A 19,093-nucleotide genomic window follows, 5' to 3' on the forward strand; every position below is an offset into this window, starting at 1 on the left:
CCCCCTTGTACTTTGATCCAGCGTGACTTTCACACGTCACGAGGTAACACGTAGAAATTGCTCATTTTAGGCGACGCCTCCACATCATAAAACATTTTGCTTCGTCAATTTGACACGCCATGAAAGATCACGAGATCCTCCACTTTTAAGAGACAAAAACAGGTGTTTTGTCACGGGAAAAGTACTTTCATGCCTCAGGTAACGCGTGCGGTCAAATGTTTAATAAACAGCTTTCACAACCTGCCTAGGTTGCACGAGATGAAACTGCTTGGTTTGGAAAAACGACAATGCAATATTACCGCACCTTGCATAAGATGGAAGATTATTTTTTTGTACCTAAATCGCAGCAACAAGATTACAATAACTGCTTCCGGACATCATGTACCTGGTTTCTGTGCGCTTCTATGCTAATTTTTCAAGTTCACTGTGTTCAATCAAGAATTAGTGGCCTTGAAATCTAGTCGAGATAATAGAATCTGTGAAAAGTCCATTAACACTCGTTGGTAAATATGGACGTCATGAACGAATGATTGTGATCTTACAACAGGCAATTTCCAAAATAATTATTGCAAGAGCTTCAGGAGATGACCAGACACACGGGTTATACTACGGGGACACAAGAAACTTTTTTCATTATCACTTGTAACATGAATGATAATAGAGTTGTGTACAGTTTCGTACCAGGTTGGCCGACGGCTATCAAAACAATGTTTCGCAACCTTCAAAGTTTCGCAACTTTCGCGTGACTAACGTGAACCAAGAGTTTCTTCATCCTGTCAATCACAACTCAATCGGCCAATCAAGAACTGGAAGCAAAAGCATGGCTTTTAGTTGCCTTTCCTGCAGTAGACCGTGCGTGGTTCTAGTTTCTTTTACCATTTTGTCCAAAATTTGGGGTGCCAGCCCGAAAAATTCCCCTTGCCGACTTCGCCATTTGACAGCATTACGTAATCAGTTTTTGACAAGGATACCCACATGGCTCATATTTTAGACCGGCTTTAATTTCAACAAACTATCGAATTAAATTGGCAAGAAACAAACTATATTATGAACTCTGACTAAAAGAGCGGCCCTCGAATCTGGTTTAACTCCTTACACCCTAACATCAATATCCATAATCTTTGTCCTACATTCTCTCTTCCACTAACAAGAAGAGTACGTTTCAAGATCAAAGCTTCTTAGGGTCGATTTATATTTAAAGACCACATATTCACAACAACAAACTGACCTTTTCTTTCAAGTTACTACTATGGGTGGTAACCGTATAAAATTACAGTATCAGGTAGTTCATATTTTCATCGTTTTGGCACTTGCAACGAACAAGTTCGATGGCGAAATAAATATTTCCCTTCATAAGAACTGCTCTTTGTAAAGGTATCTTGTTCTGTACAAAAATATCGAAGAAATAATTAATCAGCTTTCTTTTCTTCTTCGTCTCCATCCTCCACTGGATGCTTCTTCCAGAAGTCTTCCACTTTTAAGAAAATGTCGACAGCTTCCTAGAGCGAAAGTTAACAAAAAAACCAAATTCAGAGTCGAAAGAGAAATTGAAACAAGAGGGAGGCCATACATTGCTGTTCTAAGCGCTTTACAATAATTTTCAAAAGTTAGAGCTCCATAACCGCTCCTACTTAATCTGGCACTCAGCATGCGGTCGAAGGGAAGGATGTGTTTCCACGCACGGGCAGAACTTTCTGAAAGCGTTGGCAGCACCAAGCAAGCGGAAATCGGATAAACAGGAATTATAACTCAAGAGGGGGAGTGGACGTAGTAGCAGATGGGAGATTAATAAAGCCTAGAAGCTCGATGGGGAGGAGAAATTACGACCACAAAAATAAGGAGGGGGAGAAATTGGCAATAAAAATGAGGTTTGCTGCTCTTTTCAAAACTCAGTAACGAGCACATGTTTAGACCACTGGGATATTCAAGAATGACGTTTATTTCCTTTGTGCGCTGTAACACAGCACAGCACGCGATATTAAACCATTATGGATCATGTAATAACCCCGATTAACTCTAACTGTATTTTAGTTTGATAATCCGTTGACAACTTTTGACTGGTGAATCGTCCCATTTTTTAAATCCCTACTCACCAGATTTTTCTTCATCCCAAAATAACGAAAATGTGTGACCCCATTCTAGTAACTTCACTGAAAATGCAACCCCATTATATTTGATTCAGTAGTACGACCCCATCCAGCGCGATAACAAACGACGCAGTAGTAGCGGAGTGAAAAAACGAAGAATGTTTTGGTGCGACCCGACCCAAGCCCCGTCGTTTTTTTCCCCTACTATCGCATCGTTTGGTATCGCGCTTCGTTTTACTAACTGAACGCCTGGAACAGGCTAAATATGTTTTAGTTAAGAGTGCTCTCTCTCAAAATCTCTTACATTTCTCATTTCTTTCTGGTACTCTCTTAACTCTTGAACCTCTGGATGTTTGCGCACCTGTGGATTAAAAAGAGACTGTATTAAGACCTTTACTGCAACTTTTGCTACAAGGGCACGTTATAACTTCTCCGCACTAGGTTATAGCGTTAACAGATCAGTGGGTGTAGAAGCCATCGGTACTGAGAAAATTCAACAAAACCAGCTGGCAAGAAAAATAGTTTCCTAGGCTAATTAACCCTTTACACTCTAAGATCAACGTGCCTATTCTCCATGTTGTTGTCTAAACATTCCTAAGGTGCCAACGAAGAGAATTTGTTGAACGATCCAAACCTTCGTTAGTTGGTGATCATTTGCCTTACTCTTGTGACCTTAATAAGTGATTCAGGGGTGATATTGTGAGGAGAAATTAGATGCTGGTCACTTTGAAGGGTCAAACGGTTAAGGATAAAAGAAAAGCATCAGTACATGTTTGTTTTCCAAACCGTAGTACGAGTTCTTATCATATTCTTAGGTTGAAAAAAGGTCAGCCTCTATCGAGACATTTCAGTTTTTGGCATTCAAAACGAGATGATTTATTGCATTTCTGATATTTCTAAGTAAAGGAAAATTATAGAAATTGCAAAGTTTTACCAGATATCCTCTGAAGAATGACTGAATGATGATCGCGGCCTCCTCATCGCTGAGAAGCAAAGACAATGGTAAAGGAGGGCGAGGACTACAAGAATAAAACAAAGAGAGAAAAAAATAGTTTACTTCTTAAAAAAGACAAGGGCTGTCCATAGTCACAAGCTAAAATTAGATTAAGTTTTACAATCATCATAGCTTATTACTGCAGGAGCTTATCCTGGTTTCCACGCCATGAAACAGCGAGAGCCATTTCTACTTCTCTTGGACTAGACACCAGTCTGATGCAGGTGAAATCCACCCCCTGTTTCCTAGTATCTAGTCACTTCTAGGCACTGCAACTATTGCAATTAGCTCTGAGTTAATCATTGATTACATTAAGTCATTTGAGATACTAAGATAACTTACTTCTCTGCCAGTATTGTTTGCACAAAAGGAATGTCTTCCAGTACTACATTAGATCTATCCTTGTATCTGGGATTGTTCCTGCGCACAAGAGAGAAGGTACATTATCCTTCTCTTCAGTGATCTGTGTTGCAGCTCAGAAGATAGAATGACCTGAAACTTCCCTAGCTATAGGATGTACTTATTGTGTCTCACATATACTACAGCTTGTATGAGACATGTATGGGTTAAAAGGTACCACTTATATGGCTGAATCACTTCCTATCTCAGCTGCAACTTGTTTTCGCATTAGTTGGCTTGGCTGAGTGAATAGCACTTATGTTGATCAGAGATCTAACAGCTGCATCCTAATGGAATAATTAAGGAAAATTCAGTCTAGAAAGGACAGAAATAAAGGGATTTGACCACAACATTTTGTGCAACTTTAAACTCCCTTTCACTTCAATTGTTTCTTGCTGTCCAACTTACACCACCTGGGTTTTTGAAGATGTCAAAAACAATTGCTCTGTCAATTCTCTGCATAGTAAAACTTCATATTTGCTTTCCTGTTGACATGATGCTTGAGAGAAATGGTTTCTCTGTAATTTATTTCTCTGCAAAGCCAGGTAACCTATCATGAATCTTCAGTCCTCATCTCTGAGTCTAAATTCCCTTTATTCCAAAATCAGAACCGTAATTAATATATAATATTATATTATAATTATGCAATCTGCTAACCTGAACAAGAACTCCGTCAAAAAATCACATGCATTAAACTTTGTTCTTCTCCTCTATGGAAAAAGTATAGAATAAAGAATAAATCAGACCAGAGAGACAGCTTAACATTTCCTAAACATTCCTCATGCTCTGTCCTTCTAGAGTAAAATATACAGAGGACACGCACATCAACATACATAACCCTAAAAGTAATTTAAATGAAAAACAAACCTCAAACACTTTGTTCTCTTTGGCAGCTATCAGCATTTGCTCAATTGCTGGTAAAAGAACTGGAAACATATAAGCATCTAGGTATTCTCTGGGACTGCCTGTAATGGTGAAAATCACAAATGAGAAACATAATTATCTTTTTTCTAAGATGGGTTGTAGTATGAGGAAAGGCAACCTCTGCAAACTGGTATGAAAATTTTCTTACAAAATACTCATGCACTGTCATTTTCAACTGTAAAAATTTGCCTCATTCTCCTCAGTTGATTTGACCTTGAGAAATGACAATGACACGCAAATCTCTAATACAAACTCCAGCCTAACTGTTCACTCCAGTGACAAGCACTGCAGTTGGCAGTTTAATTTATCATGAAATATCACCCAAGGTGTCTCTTTTTTTGGCAGCCTCAAATTTGATTTCTGATGACCATTTTATAACTTTAGCTCCCCAGATGGTGACTTGCAGAAAAGTCAAGAATGGAACCGGGCACTAGCCTTCATGCAGCTGCTCCTTACCTTCCAGAAGAAAATTGGAAAAGGCACTTCTCAATTTTATTTTGGAGGGTAGGAGGCAGCTGTACACAGGCTACCCTGCAATGTAAGTATTTCCATTCCAAAATCCTTACATTGTAATGCATTTTCATTTATGCTCCTCAATAAGAGATACACCTTCATTGCAAATGAGTATAAACACACATGCTAGAGAGAGCCCCCTCCTCTAGGAAAAAAAGTTCTATTTTGAAAATCTCATTTTCTTCTCCTTTTCTCTCTTTTTCTTTGATATTCCTCCTTTCCCTTCTCATTGATCTTTTTACATGTGTACCAGGTGAGCTGTCTCTATTCTGTTCTGCTGTGTACCCAGTAATGCCAATGAAAACACAAAGTTCTGTGAACAGTTTGAAAAGTGGAGTCTTGAAAGTGCTTACCTTAAAAAACACCTAATTTATAATGAGGAAATGTGATAAAAGAGGCTTTTGAAACTATAACTTAAAATGCATCACCTACTGTAACTTTCATTGGCTTTCCAGGTGTTGAAGTTTAAAAGATATGAGGAAACACATTGAACAGTAGTTGTGTGGGGCAGTGGAAACAAACCAAAAACACTGGTGTGGAGGAAATTATAGCATGATTTCTGCACAATTGAGGACTTCATTAAACATAGAGTTCTTGGATAATGAAAACAATGGTGAAAGCAATAGATTACCTTTGGGACTACAGTGTTGATTTAGAATAGTTTGGGGCTTCATAGAAATCTTTAAGAAATTATTCAAAATCCATTAGTGTGGCTTCCAGCATCTGCGGCATCCTTTGATAGAAAGTTCATCTCCTGATTTCTAAACAACCCCATACTTCATTGAAAGACAGTACACCGTGGCCTAATGTTTGCTTCACTGGACTTAGCCAAGAAGTGAAGGTTTGAGACCTGGCCAGGTCAAAGTGTTATGTTCTTGGGCAAAATAGGTACCGGCCAATAGTGTCAGGAAGCCTGATAAAATGCTTTCCTGCAGTAGACTGGCATCCTATCCAGTGGGGAGTAGTAATTAGTTGCTTCATGCTACTTAGAAACTGGTATAAGCTCTGGCTGGGTGGGCCAGAGGGCTCGAGAACAGACATAACTTTTAGAATACATCATTAACACATGCAGTTCAATGACAAAAGAAAATAATGAAAAAAAAGGAAGTTTAGCTTTGAGACATGAGCATTGCTTTAGAATAGCATGGGGTTACACAGATATCTTTCCCTTTTTCTTCAAAATTAATTGGGATGAACCTCTAGTACCGTACTTATTCTAATGAATGTCCCCTGCCTTATCTACTACTCACATTCTTTGGGATGAGGTAAAGGTACAGATTCTTGTTTTGGAGGCGCAACTGGTTTTCTATCCAACAAAACATAACCAAAAGTAGCGGGATGATTGATGGAGGCATCAAATTCGGGAAACATTGAGGATCTTGTCGACGTGCCATCTTCTCCTTCGCGAATTTCAGCAACAGAATCGGAAAGTTTTTGTCCGTAGCGACCAAAAAATACTGGTGAACTTTTAGCAGCATCGTAACTACTTCCAACAGATAATTGTTCCTCCTCTGAATAGTCCCGTTTGCTGCTATTTCTTGCTGCATTGAGTTCCAGCATTTCACTGAATATAGAAGAAGACGGGCTACATGGTGCCGCGTACATTTTGAGGAAGAACAATCGACGATTTTTCAAACAAATTTTAGTTTATGCTTCGTCCGCCATTTTTCTTCAAGGTTGTCAATGGTAACTGCCGCTGCTCATGGTTCTTCCCCTGCTCACGGGCACAGTTCTGCTTTACACGCGCTGAGTAAGGTCTTCCATTATTCCATTTCTCCACCACAACAAAAATACATAAGAAAGTCAAATAGTTGGATAAATAAATGAATAAATAGATAAATAAATCATTAATCAGGTGGGGAATAAAAATAGCGCCGAAGCACTAGTCTACCTAGGTACACCACCCAGTAAATTAACATCTGAGGGAGTGTTGATGGTGACACTAAATTCTTGAGGTTTCAAAAGGGAAACTATCTAAACTTATTGGCTGCCGACTCGTTATTAGTGAACTTAGCTCCGCAAGCTGTCGCTGATACTTAAGTTCACTGGAGTATGAAATAAGAAAAAGAATATAACATTGATTTCATGATTGTTGACAGAGGTCCTTTAAAGTTAGGGCTGCAGAGGAGCACATGCATCTGGCACTTCCCCCTTCTCCCCCCCCCCCCCCCCCTCGCTCTCAGCTACGCCCTTGTCTTAACGTGAAATATCTCCCTTTTCCTGACTAAATTTGATGAACTTTCAATAAAACTTACCCTCAAAGCAGAACCTATGCATCACTGGATGCCACTCTTCCCCTTATAATGATTAGTTCGGTGTATAATTCATACACCAAGACAATATCGGGCTTATATGTGGTTATGAGCAAGAAGAAGCTTGACGAAAGAAACGTAGAATATCACAGTACCTTAAATTTTAGTGTGAGAGATTACGAGGCAACAAGCAGGGTGACAAGCCAGGGTGATGGTAGGCTAAATTGGTAAGTAACTTTCGAAAGATCAAATTAAACCACGTGTATGCTGCTAATTGATTACTGTAAGGTGTTCTTTTATTTCTTCTGCACTGATTACCGTAGTAATACAACTATCTGGATATCTAGTACGACAGGTATACTGTAAAAACAATTTTTTTTTACGACTGTACAACCAAGGAATATTATCTCATCACTATTTTTATCCTCGCATGAGCAAAGTTCGGAAAAAGGAAGACGGCGTATTAATTATTAAGACAAGGTGTTGCTGACATTCTGTAATTTATATTTTTATCAAGCCTGTCCTCTCTTTCAAGAGCTCCCTGGAAGACAAACCGAGGCAAACCGCTTTGGATCGAAGAAAAAGGTTGTTTCAGTTCAGCAGAAGAAATATTTGAGAATAGCGTGGTTCCATGACTCGGAAGCGATTGAGCATTTTCGGCTGTCACTGATTATACATGCTTTTGCTATGAAAATTTCTTAGCTACGCTCTTGCTCGGCACATAAGTTGTTACCAGAGCACAGGGTTCATTTCCACTTTCTATGCTACTAGCAGCTTCTTCTTTGCCGAAAAACTCCACGAGCTTCTTTCGCGCAAAATACCCATGCTACATTGCAGTCGTCGCTCGCGTGCATTTCGCGCGGTTCTCAAACGCCAGGAAGTGAAAGGGCGAAAGAATTCTGCCGTTTCTTGTCCACAACACGGCAAAAAAACCTCGCTAAAATGACCAGCGAGAAGGCTGATGTGATCTATCCGAATCCCAAGAAGACAAAATTTGAACAACTTCGAGCAGATCACGAGTTATTTCTTCAAGCTTTCGAAAGTAAGTGAGTTTGTTTTGAGTCGAAGAAAGATACACAATACTTCGATCAATTTCGCTTCATCCCGTTGAATGGAATTGTCCTTCACTTTCTAATTGATTAACTCTTCCGCATTTAGAACCCACACAAATTTATCGCTTTCTTCGAACGAGAAATGCAGTCGCGGTAGGTACACATTTATTTAACTAATTTTATGCAAACGGACCTCTGTTATGCTTTTGCTATCCGTTTTGTACCAAAATTTGTCTTTATTTGCAGTATTTGAAATCCTTAGGAAAGAAAATAAAGTGCACTCACATATTTAGGGCCTATGTCGATACGAGATCATAAAACAAGCTGGTTTCCTGATCACATTTAAATATCTGTTGCAGCCCGTATTTCTTCATCGTACTTTGTCTTATATGAAGCATCGTCGAACCAGACCGGCATCCACGAAAAAGCGGTGAGTATATTTCAAAGCCTTATTGAAGGGATTTTGGTTGACCACTAGGGAAAAATTAGTTCATTTTAGGACAGGGATGCAGTAATTTTTTCATGTAAATCTATTAGTTATTGTACCGAATATCAGGAAATTTTTATGACTTTAAAACAAAAGGACCCGACACGTGTGGCGATCAAACACGTGTCTTTGTTAATTCTGGTTAATATATATGTATATATAGTTTTTTTTTAAAGATAACCCTTCTTCCTTAAACGAGCTACTCATCTAGATATTTTTGTTTAGTGAATGATTTTGGCCCCATGCAATCCGCCATCTAGCTTTCGAACAAAGCTGCCAGGTCCCTAAATTGTACAAAAGAGGTCCTGTGTTTAGAGAGTTCTGTACAGATAGAGAAATTGGATATCACTCGTATAACTAGCTGATTGTCCAAGAAAAGATCATTTTGTTAATAAAATGCAGTGAATGCTAGACACATTAAATGAATGGATGAAACATAGACAAACAGATGCCCCAATTAGAACAACGACGTTATTAAGGCTGATAGATACTTAAAAACTTTTACCTATTTTTCGAGAAATTCCAATTTTTTGTAATGCTGGAGTATTTTTCCACAATTACAAATCATGTGCTTAAAGATAGTTGTGTCTAATCTGAAATACTGATCACCTCGCATTTCAATTAATTACACTAATTTTTCATTGCCGTGTAGCCAAGGTCACTACACGGTAGATTCCCCTCTAACTCAAACTCCCTAGGGGAACGAGTGAGTTCGTGAATATATACCAATGTTTTAACTTTATGTGTAAGTTACCAGGTTAAATGTAAGCTTAGGAAAAGTCAAATTAGTATGAATTAACCAAGTTCAAGATAGCTGGTTAGAAATGAACTAAAAAATAGGGTGAAATCTTTGGGAAATCACATTTTATTTGAGTTAGCACGGAGTTTGAGTTGGTGAGGTTCTACTGTACATTTGTGATAAAGAGCAATTATGAACTGTTGATTTGTACTTGTAAACATAGCTTATGATTTTTTTTTTAAATCTTTTAATTATCCTTCAATCCAGAAGGTATTAGAGGAAGAATAACCAGCCACTTAAATTATTACTTCATAGTATTTGTCTAATTGTATTCAAATATAAATCAAACTTCTCCTGCAAAAGCATTCATTGGTATCTTAGGGAATTTTATAAAAAACAGAAAAATGACATTGTCTATTGAAAAATTGTTTGGAATTCCAATCATTACACAAAAAAAATTCGGAAAATGTTTCTCAAAAGCACCACTTAGACTGCATCTCTATTCTTCATTTTAGCCTTCCTATCTAGAAGTTTAATGTAAGTCAAATACAAAGCACTTAAAAGATTACTGTTTTAAATAAAATTGAAACAAAAAAGTGATCCCTCTAAAACCCTTGGCTGTTGTCTTCTTTGTCATTTTAAGTAAATAGTTATCAACTTAGTATACTTATGTTATCCCTTAACTACGCATAATCTTGATGAAATATATATAAGCTTGACTATTGTGTTGTCATAACAACACATTTTAATTTTTTCTTCTTAATTTTTTTGCCCAACTTTTCCATTCTGTGGATGACAAACAGAACAATCCAAGACTCACTGAAACATCTGTTGCAAATGTAGCTTGTTTGAAATTATAATAGCAAAAAGAAGGAAAGTATTTGAGAGTTTTAAGTACCAAGACATGCGCAAAAACCATTTCCATGTTGTTTAGTCCAAATGATCTCTAAGCTCCATTCCCTCATCTCTCCCAAGTTTAAGATCTATTCCTTTGTCTCAATAACTTAAAGGCAGTCTTAATTTTCTTCTTCTTGGCAGGAAAAGTTTCAAGATTGATGACATGCTTGAGAAAGTTGAAAATGAAAACAACAGATCAGATACAGGAGATCCTCTGTGAGTTCCATGTTTGAACTGAGGGAAGATTTATTAATCAGCGAACTTTTGCTTCACAAAAATGTTAAACTTTGTTTTCATACTTTATTGTTTGGATAAACTTCAAACAACATCCATCACTCTTTGGTAATGCACAAAGCATTGCTAAATAGCATCCCTACTGTGGTTTCATCCTAAGGTCTTTTTAGAAATCATATACCACATATGCTTTTCAACAATAAAAATATTCTGATAATTTGTAGAGCTAAGAACCCATTTGGAAGAGTTGAAATTTTGTATAAATTTGCAATTTCTGTTCAAATTGATACCTGTAAATTTATGCTCTCATTGTGGCCTCTAACTTTGCCACAAAAAAGTATCTTAATGGTATACTGGCTCCTGCAAAGAAAGAGATTTTTATTTTACAGACTCTAATTTAGTGTAAAACTAGTTTTTGATAAGAATCTTAGATGTCTTTTATACTCTTTTAAGGTTTTGCTTTTTCCTTTAAAACTGAAGTTGCATATTTGTTCCTTTTCTGCATTTCTTTTCCACCAACACTGTTTCATTACAACGTCAATCATGAAACCTCTATGAAATCCTTTTACCTCGTATACTGTCCGATTTAGCTTTGACATGTCTGCAATTTTAGAAATGACTCCTAGAAAAGAGACAACATTTTCGTTAGCAATTGCGTGAGATATTAACTAAGGGCAAATATTATCAGAAATAAGTTTAGAAATTACATTTGGAGAGTGTATTGTTGAAGAATATTGGTCGTTGAAAAATCACTTGAATTATTTAACGTTAATCAAAGATATTGCAATGTCATGATTAGTGTGGTGTGTGATATGTTGAGCAGGGTTTTACTCCATTCAATACGTTCATTGTGAAGGAGACAATTGAAATTATTGTCGATGAATACAGAAGAAATTTATAAACTGAAGTTGTTTTGAGATAACAAATAACAAAACAAAATTCTAACATCTTAGATATACATGTCTCTTTACTTCATTTGCAGTGAAAATAGTGGCTACATGAATCTCACATTTACAGGATTTTTCCACGGATCAGGCCCAGGTATTTCATAATGTAATTTGAAATAAAGAAAACTCCAAGTGAAGGGGAAGATGAAAAAACTAATTTGTGGCTTTCTCGGAAATCATGATTTTTGTGCTTTTAAATTATAGTGGAATACGTTCTATAATTGGATGGAGGGTATACATTTGAGGAATATACCACATCTCCCTCAGAAATTGTGCGTTTCCTTCTTTCTTAAAATTCCATTTTCTATGGAGTTTTTTTTTTAAACAACTCCCAAGCAAATATTTCTGAATTAGTCTCATATTCATCTGTTTTTAAACTTCTCCATCATTAATTTCCCCCGTTTCTTTAAAGTATCTTTATCAGCATGAACTCTGTCATAAACACACACTTTTATAGCGAAGGTTTCCTGTTTTAAATCAACGCCATCTTTTCCTCGCTTAAATGACCTGAAAAATGTGCATTGCACCAAACGAACCCGTAGGAAAGATTTTCAAAGTTCCACAACAATGTTCACGATATATTAATTACTCTGATTATTTCTTTTTTAATTCTTGATTTTCTAAATGCTTTTTTGTTTTCATTTTTTGTGTGTTTTATTTTCGCCTCTTGCAGTGAATGGTGATTTGTCAAATAATAAAAAGAGCTCGTTACTCGTGGAAGATTTTATTAAAGTGGATGTACTTCTCGTCAAAATCTGTCACAAGCGAAGAAAGGTTTGTTCGTGGTTAGCTCAAGTTTTGGTAATTGTGAAAAACTACTCCTCTCTACCGACTGTCGGCCGACAGATAACCGACAAGTCACCGATAGCCATCATTTCTGCTGCATGCGATATCTCGAACGATGAAGCATGAAGCATGTCGGATCGCCCTGCAATGCTTTGCGAACCTCTTTGGTACGAGAACTTATCGACAGATTACCGACTGCCAACCGTCGGACAATCGGCCGGTAGTCGGCCAACAGGTTTTTTCAGGAATTTTTTCTCCACGGTTCCTCAAGTTTCCGTGACAAGTGAAAATCTAACTAATTTTGGGTTTAGAGTTAAATTAAGTGTAAAGGAACGCGCTGTACACGTGCGGCTCAGTCCTGCCAAGAGCGATTTACAAAACCTCCTCTCTGCTCGTCTGTTCTTTCTTTTTCTATAGGAAAGTGATCCACAAGTAGTCACAGTTCCTCTCGGCCAAGGCTCTGCGCCATTCAACCCTCGCTCTCAGTTGTTACCAGTTTCCCCGTCATCAAGTGTGTCCGTCCCTAACGGTACTTTTAAGAGTGGTAAGACAAGTCGAACATGCATTCTCAGTTTGCAAGTCAGTGTCCCGTACCGCGTCAATAACAAAGGCACCAAGAAGAGAGGAAAAAAGAAGAAGAATGCCGGGGAATCCCTCTCTGATACGGCAGAGGACGAAAACGGTATGTTTTTTCGTAAACGCCTTCGAAGGTCTGAGTTGCTGGTAACCTATTTGCAGCAGGTTACTTAGACGTAAGACTCGATACGCATGTACGCAGTCTCATTCTAGTAATGTTATGTCAATCTTTATACCTTAGGCCTCGATGACACTCTCACCCCAGACGAGCCCGCCACAAAACGACGTCGTATGGGGCGGAGCTTTCCCGAGGGGGAGTGGGATGATGGTGATGCATCTGATAATTCAAGTTCTTGCGAGACTGCGCACACTGTGTACACCGCTGAACTTATCGTGTTTGACAATAATAAACACTGTTTACTAACGGATGGCGATTATGAGCTGGCGCTGCACGAGAAGCACAAAAGACCAGGAAGGAAGAAGGGGATACTGTCCAATAGGACCTCCTGGGAGAACGTGTTTGAGGGACAGGTGAGTTCTAGAGAGGGAAACTTCACGTACAATGCTTGAGGCCAAAAAGGATGCAAGGGCATAGCTTGGGGGACAGAAAACTTGGTGTATCACTGGCTATTCTCCTCCTCGCGAGCAGAGGTCAGATTGTAAAAGATGTTTTAGACGTAAGATATGTGTCCCACTGTCCCTAACCAGTTTGACTGGAAATCTCTGTACATCAAAGCCATGTTCCTGTTTTCGCAGATGGGTCCATTTGAGGTGTTCGCCTACGGTCCCACTTTAAAGTTCAAACTCTCTTGGTCGGGTGCTCCAGTGGCGCGGCCACCAAAGCGTCCTACGTCACTTCCGTTGCGAGCGCCACTGACCAGTCAGAACTCGGCTTCGACGAACGATGTGCGTACGCCAAGCGAAGAGGCCAATGGAAACACTGAGAGCAGAAAGAAACAGCGAGTGTTTTACCAGTTCATTTACAACAACAACACACGCCAACAAACAGAGGCAAGAGATGACTTTTTCTGTCCGTGGTGTTCTATTGACTGTCGAGGACTGTACAGTTTGTTGAAACATCTGAAACTCTGTCACAGACGCTTCATCTTTACCTATGCTGTGAGTATTTTAATTAAGGGCTGTTTTTTGGTTTAAGATGTATATTTTCATAGGGCATGAATTCAAGACCGCGGTAGGCTTGACTTAGGAAAAAGGTAATCAAATGCACTGAATTTAACCAACCATACTTTTTTTGTTTGTTTTTTTTTTCTTCTGAAGTTTGTAGTAATGCATTGCGTCTACATAACTGGTTTTGAAAGATCCGTCAAATCACAAGGAAAAACTTGTTTCAAAACAGTTACAAAATCACATTTATCGCAATTTTCCTTTCAAACTTAGCCTGCGAGCAGAACCTCGTTATTATTTCTTCGGCAGTCGGCAGCGTTTCTTCGTCATGCGGGAAAGTAAAAGGCATTTAAGAGTGCGACTCAGCGAGCGGTGTGCGAGGGACCTGGTACAGACCCCTGGCAAACCTCTCCTTGCTGCGTCTCAAATCTTCCCGCGGGCAAGAAACGCATTTTCCGTAGTGCTATTAACCCTCTAACTCCCATGAATGACCAATACAGAATTTCTCCTCGCAATGTTAATTCAATATCAAGCAGACAAGTGATAAGAATAGAGAAAAATAAAGTTGCATCGTTTGCCAAAGGCTGTAAAATGGATGCTAAACGTAGTTAGACATATCGCAGGAGAACGCAAGAAACACTTATCCATGTAATCTTCCATGGCCACATGTTCGTTTTCAGCCACACAGTAAAGGAGAGAGAATCGATGTCAGTGTCAACGAAAACTACGATGGATCCTACGACGGTAAACCCGAAGACATGAATGATATTCTTGGTTATGCACTCAGTCGAGAGGGACCTTCCAGGAGAGTGCCTTCTACCCATGTCGTGGTCTGGAGGTAACGCAACTGTCACGCATTTTTTTCACTTAAGCTTCTTTCTCACCACTCCCCACACACACTCACCTTTTGATAATGTGACTGAGAATATTATTTTAATAATAATAATAATAATAATAAATAGCTCGATGGCATGTCTTAACTTGCGATTCTCAACACTATCCATCGCATGTTCTGTGGTGTGCCTGTTGGGATAATTTTGTTTTATATTAAAGTATTTTATCTGATTCCGTGGTGATTTTTGTAATTTTCATGTTCTGAATGCTTATAAAATATAATGATTCCGGCTAAAAGGAATGCTTACATCTTATCTGATTTGAGGGCCAATCCCCCTCTAGAGGTTTATGTGTGCCCCACCCTCCTCAAACGGAGAAGGGGGTGCACTTATTACGGGGTTGTTTGTGCCTTAAGTTAAAATTTGGCCAGTGGGCTCTTAAGTTTCGAAAACCTAGGAGAGAAGGTTCCAAAATGTTATCTCTTTCGTATCCATTGTTTGAGCTTGTACCATGGCGCGCTCAGGCTAAGAGTAGGGCGTGATTAAACTAAACGAGCTACGCAAGCTAGGATTGTCGCGCAGGATCGTTAACCGCTTTGTCAAGGCGGTAAACTGAAGAATAGTTCGTCCGATGTATGATTTAATAATCAAGACGTATTTGAGCAAGAACTACGGTGTTGTACCTTGTAACTCATTACTGGATTCTACTCCAGACCTCAACGTCGAAGAGAAAGTCTGTCGGAATTCTTGGAGCCTGATGACGGAGAGCTTGACGGCAATAGACCATTTTACAATGGACATCACAGGTACATACTAATGGCTGTATTCATAAATCTATCAACCACAATCTATATTTTAATCGCCTCTCTCTCGCGCACCTGACTTGAAGTAGGTTCACCACGTGCCATCGTTCATATTTTCACGTGGCAAGTGCGTGATTGACAGGCTGTCGTTCCTTTCAGGATGTACTTCCATTCGGAGACAACGCTTCCAATCGTAACCACTGAGAAGGACCAAGACAGTGAAGATGAGACTATTCCTGAATGGATGAGAGTCAAAACCATTCAGGTGAATTTTTTTTAATGATCTGAAATGAGATGTGCAGCAATTTTCGCGATGTTTAAGGTAGGTGGTAAAAACTAAGGCTTGGGTGGAGCTCTATGCTAAACCTGCATGGTTCCTGCTCGGAAGGACTAGCCTCAAGGCATACATCATTGTGCTGTGTTCTTGTTCAAGACACTCCACTTTCACAGTACCCCTCAACACCCATGAGCATGACTGGGCACTCGCCAGTTTTTAGGGAACCTCGTCAAAATGTTTGGGTGTAACCTGCGATGGACTGTGGTTTCCATCCCATCCACGAGGTTCAACAATACGTCTAGTCGCTCTTTGTTACATACACTGGTGTAAGCTGGTTTAAGTCATTCTCGTTTGCTGACTTCATTCCTGCATTAATCTTTTGCTTGATATGAGAACGTCACAGCAGGAAAATTGTCGTTGTACCTTGCATATTCGATCATCTGAGTGTCATTCTCTTTATCCACAATTGCCGGGAAGTCACACGGGATATACTTGTTGCGAGAGGTTTTTTTTCTTTTTTTTTTTCTCATATATTTACATTTTTATTTTCAGTTAATCGATGAGTTTACTGATGTGAATGACGGAGAAAAAGAATTGATGAAACTTTGGAATCTTCATTTGATGAAAAACAGGTTGGTTTTCGTGTTGAGTGTTTGGTGACTCACAATGACAATAAGAAATCAGTAGAAAATGGAATCAAAAGTGTTTTTAACAAATTGGTATCAGTGTTAGTCAAATCTTATCTGTACTGCATAGTCAACAGTGGAAAATGTTAAACTGCGGTTGACCGTTCATAACAATTTTCAATCGAATGTCGAAAGTAGTCGTGGACTGAAGTATTACCAACCCGTGCTATCTTTTAAATCAGTTTGATGCTAAACTAAAGGCAACCACGGCTTGGCGATTTGCATTTTCTCGCGTTTGTAGCTCTTTACATATTTTACGTAGTTGCCATTTGAGTGCCGAAAGTAATCCTTTGATAAATTTCACTTACCTCACCTCGCCTTCCGATTGGTTCAGAAAACTTGTGCTACCCTCTCAACCAATCAGTTACAAAACTAGAACCAATCGCGACTTGGTCATCCGCGTTTTCCCGCGCTTGACTAAGGTCGTATACAGGTATCAACTTTGAGCTGTCATTAGCTTCTTTTTCCGGTTTTTATCTATGTTCTTATTGGCTGTTGCGATTGCTTTGGTTTTTGGCTTTTACGTAATTTAAGCGATGCTTAGGGATTTCAAGGAATGACTTAATGAAACAACGAGAATATTATCAATATTTTTTCATTTTCGTTGTACTTTTTCAGCTACATTGCCGACTTCCAAGTAATCGACGCTTGCCGTTCATTTATCGATAAGAACAGCCAACAGCTAAGAGAGAGAAACTTGGAAAGGAATTTTCTGCTTCACTTGGTGAATCTGCACGACTTTAATTTGATCACGTCCAGTCAGATTGAGGAAATTAGTGGAAAACTAAGGGACTACTGGAAAGAACCGGCCACAAGCACAAGTTAAGAACAGTTTGCTTGTCTCTTTAAGACCTCCCTTTAGACTTGGAAATGGAGCCATATTTGCCACAAGGGGACCCTCGCCCTGCAGTAACTTCAGATTTTATACATGTTGACATTTTTTTTCTGCGTAATGAGCCACCGAAAATTAAGATAACCCCCAAAATGTAGGTCAAATTTTCCCTTACAATAAGCTTCACAACGTCGAGGAACTTCCGTTATTCCAGACGAAGACGTTTCAAGTTGATCCTTGCTCAGGGACTTGTCATTATTTATCGCCGGGGGGGGAGGGGGAGGGGGAGGAAAGATGGGTGGTCGGAGGATTCTGGGTGTGTCACAATGGAGTTTAGCTGATTCCCCCATCCCCCATGAGGCTCTGTAATATTCTTATGACCGCCCCCCCCCCCTCCCGGCTTCATTGGCAGTTCCCCCCTGCGTTCCCCTGAAAACTGTGTGATCCCCAAAATCCTCCAAACCTCGGCCCCTTTCAGGCGATAAATAATGACTGGACCCTTACCATTTCCCCCTTTTTTTTTCCTCCTTTCGTTTTATTTTCTTTTTTCTTTTTTTAAAATTGCATAACGTCCTTGATTTGAATCCTTAAATTCGCGGGAAATGTTTTTTTTTGTTAACTGAACTTTCTTTTTTAAGGGTGGATCCGATGGATGATTTTCCTCTTTTTGGTAGCTGTGAGTGACATGTTTTTTTTTTTTTTTTTTCGCGGTGGGGAGGGGGGAAAGGAACGAGGTCCCTTCTGGCGACGTATTTCATTGCGTAGGAGAAGAGACTGGGCTAGAAGTACTAGTTTTGTCGTATGTAGATACCTCTTTATGTATGAAATTTTTGAGACAGTGAAACTAGTAGAGATTTGCTCGTTGGAGACATATACTTTCCAATTTAACTTACGATTAAATAGTCATTGGCAATCAACTTGTACAGATACTAACAAATTCACTACTTATTTTTCTATTTATTGAATATCAAATGATATACGTACTTTTGGCTGAGGGAAATTACCGCATAACAGTCAAATCTCGAATGCTAAAAAGAAAATCAGAGAAAAATCGCTGGTTGCCTATTTGGATAGCTTTTTCCTATGAAGTTACGCCTTTTACTTTTCGCGAGTAAAATGTTAATGAAGTCTGTTATTGTAAAGAAACTTTTTTGAGATGTTCTTAGCCCTGTGATCACTTGAAATTTCAAGATCCTATTGAAAAAGTGTTGTCGAGAGTAGTAGAGAAACCTTTTACGTTTACACCAAATCAGCGTTAGAAGCATTCCTTCAATACCTGACTAAGAGGTTCTGTTTTTTTGTTTTTGTTTTTGTTTTTTGTTTTGTTTTTTTTTCGGAATCGATTTTCTGTTTATGCGTTTTCTTTAGTACGCCATTCTTGGTTTACTCGCGAAATTTAGAGGCGTCTTTTCAATGTTTGAACGAGTCTGCTACATAGAAAAATCTTGTGCGTTCGTCTGCCTCGATTTTAGAAGAACCTTTGCACGAACATAGAAGGAACTGATTCTGTTTTTTAAGTTGACATCCCAACTTGTGTGACTTGGCGACAATTATAATTTTGAATTCCTTCATGTACTAGATACAATTTTGTTTCTCATAAAGAGCTTGTAAATAAAGATCGCTGTCATTCTCTCTTATGCATTGTTTCTA

General features: G+C 38.8%; 2 protein-coding genes across 2 annotated transcripts; one reads left to right on the forward strand and one right to left on the reverse strand.

The window, feature by feature from the left end:
* Positions 1-980: 980 nt before the first annotated feature.
* Positions 981-6,606, reverse strand: LOC113667733 (IQ domain-containing protein K). The gene is made up of 7 exons (XM_027183590.2): positions 6,168-6,606; positions 4,348-4,445; positions 4,138-4,190; positions 3,424-3,501; positions 3,022-3,106; positions 2,392-2,448; positions 981-1,499 (listed from the first exon to the last, which is right to left on the reverse strand). Exons 1-7 carry the CDS (start codon positions 6,520-6,522, stop codon positions 1,410-1,412), a joined length of 816 nt encoding a protein of 271 aa, XP_027039391.2. The 5' UTR covers positions 6,523-6,606; the 3' UTR covers positions 981-1,409.
* A 1,390-nt stretch (positions 6,607-7,996) lies between these two features.
* On the forward strand, positions 7,997-19,080 carry LOC113667734 (polycomb protein suz12). Its single transcript, XM_027183591.2, has 14 exons — positions 7,997-8,211; positions 8,328-8,374; positions 8,581-8,651; positions 10,486-10,560; positions 11,561-11,619; positions 12,199-12,299; positions 12,729-12,993; positions 13,129-13,418; positions 13,644-14,006; positions 14,693-14,850; positions 15,559-15,651; positions 15,808-15,913; positions 16,478-16,557; positions 17,230-19,080. Exons 1-14 carry the CDS (start codon positions 8,112-8,114, stop codon positions 17,435-17,437), a joined length of 2,016 nt encoding a protein of 671 aa, XP_027039392.2. The 5' UTR covers positions 7,997-8,111; the 3' UTR covers positions 17,438-19,080.
* The last annotated feature ends 13 nt before the right edge of the window (positions 19,081-19,093 follow it).

The sequence above is a fragment of the Pocillopora damicornis genome, chromosome 10, assembly GCF_964200805.1.
Source record: "Pocillopora damicornis chromosome 10, jaPocDami1.2, whole genome shotgun sequence".
In the NCBI taxonomy this organism is placed as follows: domain Eukaryota; kingdom Metazoa; phylum Cnidaria; class Anthozoa; order Scleractinia; family Pocilloporidae; genus Pocillopora; species Pocillopora damicornis.

Coding starts and splice junctions, on each gene's coding strand:
- LOC113667734 (XM_027183591.2), top strand. CDS start 8,112: ATGACCAGCGAGAAGGCTGATGTGATCTATCCGAATCCCAAGAAGACA. Junction 12,300..12,728: donor TCTGTCACAAGCGAAGAAAG/GTTTGTTCGTGG, acceptor CTTTTTCTATAG/GAAAGTGATCCACAAGTAGT. Junction 12,994..13,128: donor TACGGCAGAGGACGAAAACG/GTATGTTTTTTC, acceptor TTTATACCTTAG/GCCTCGATGACACTCTCACC.
- LOC113667733 (XM_027183590.2), bottom strand. CDS start 6,522: ATGTACGCGGCACCATGTAGCCCGTCTTCTTCTATATTCAGTGAAATG. Junction 3,107..3,423: donor CAAACAATACTGGCAGAGAA/GTAAGTTATCTT, acceptor TTATTCTTGTAG/TCCTCGCCCTCCTTTACCAT. Junction 2,449..3,021: donor CATTCTTCAGAGGATATCTG/GTAAAACTTTGC, acceptor TTTAATCCACAG/GTGCGCAAACATCCAGAGGT.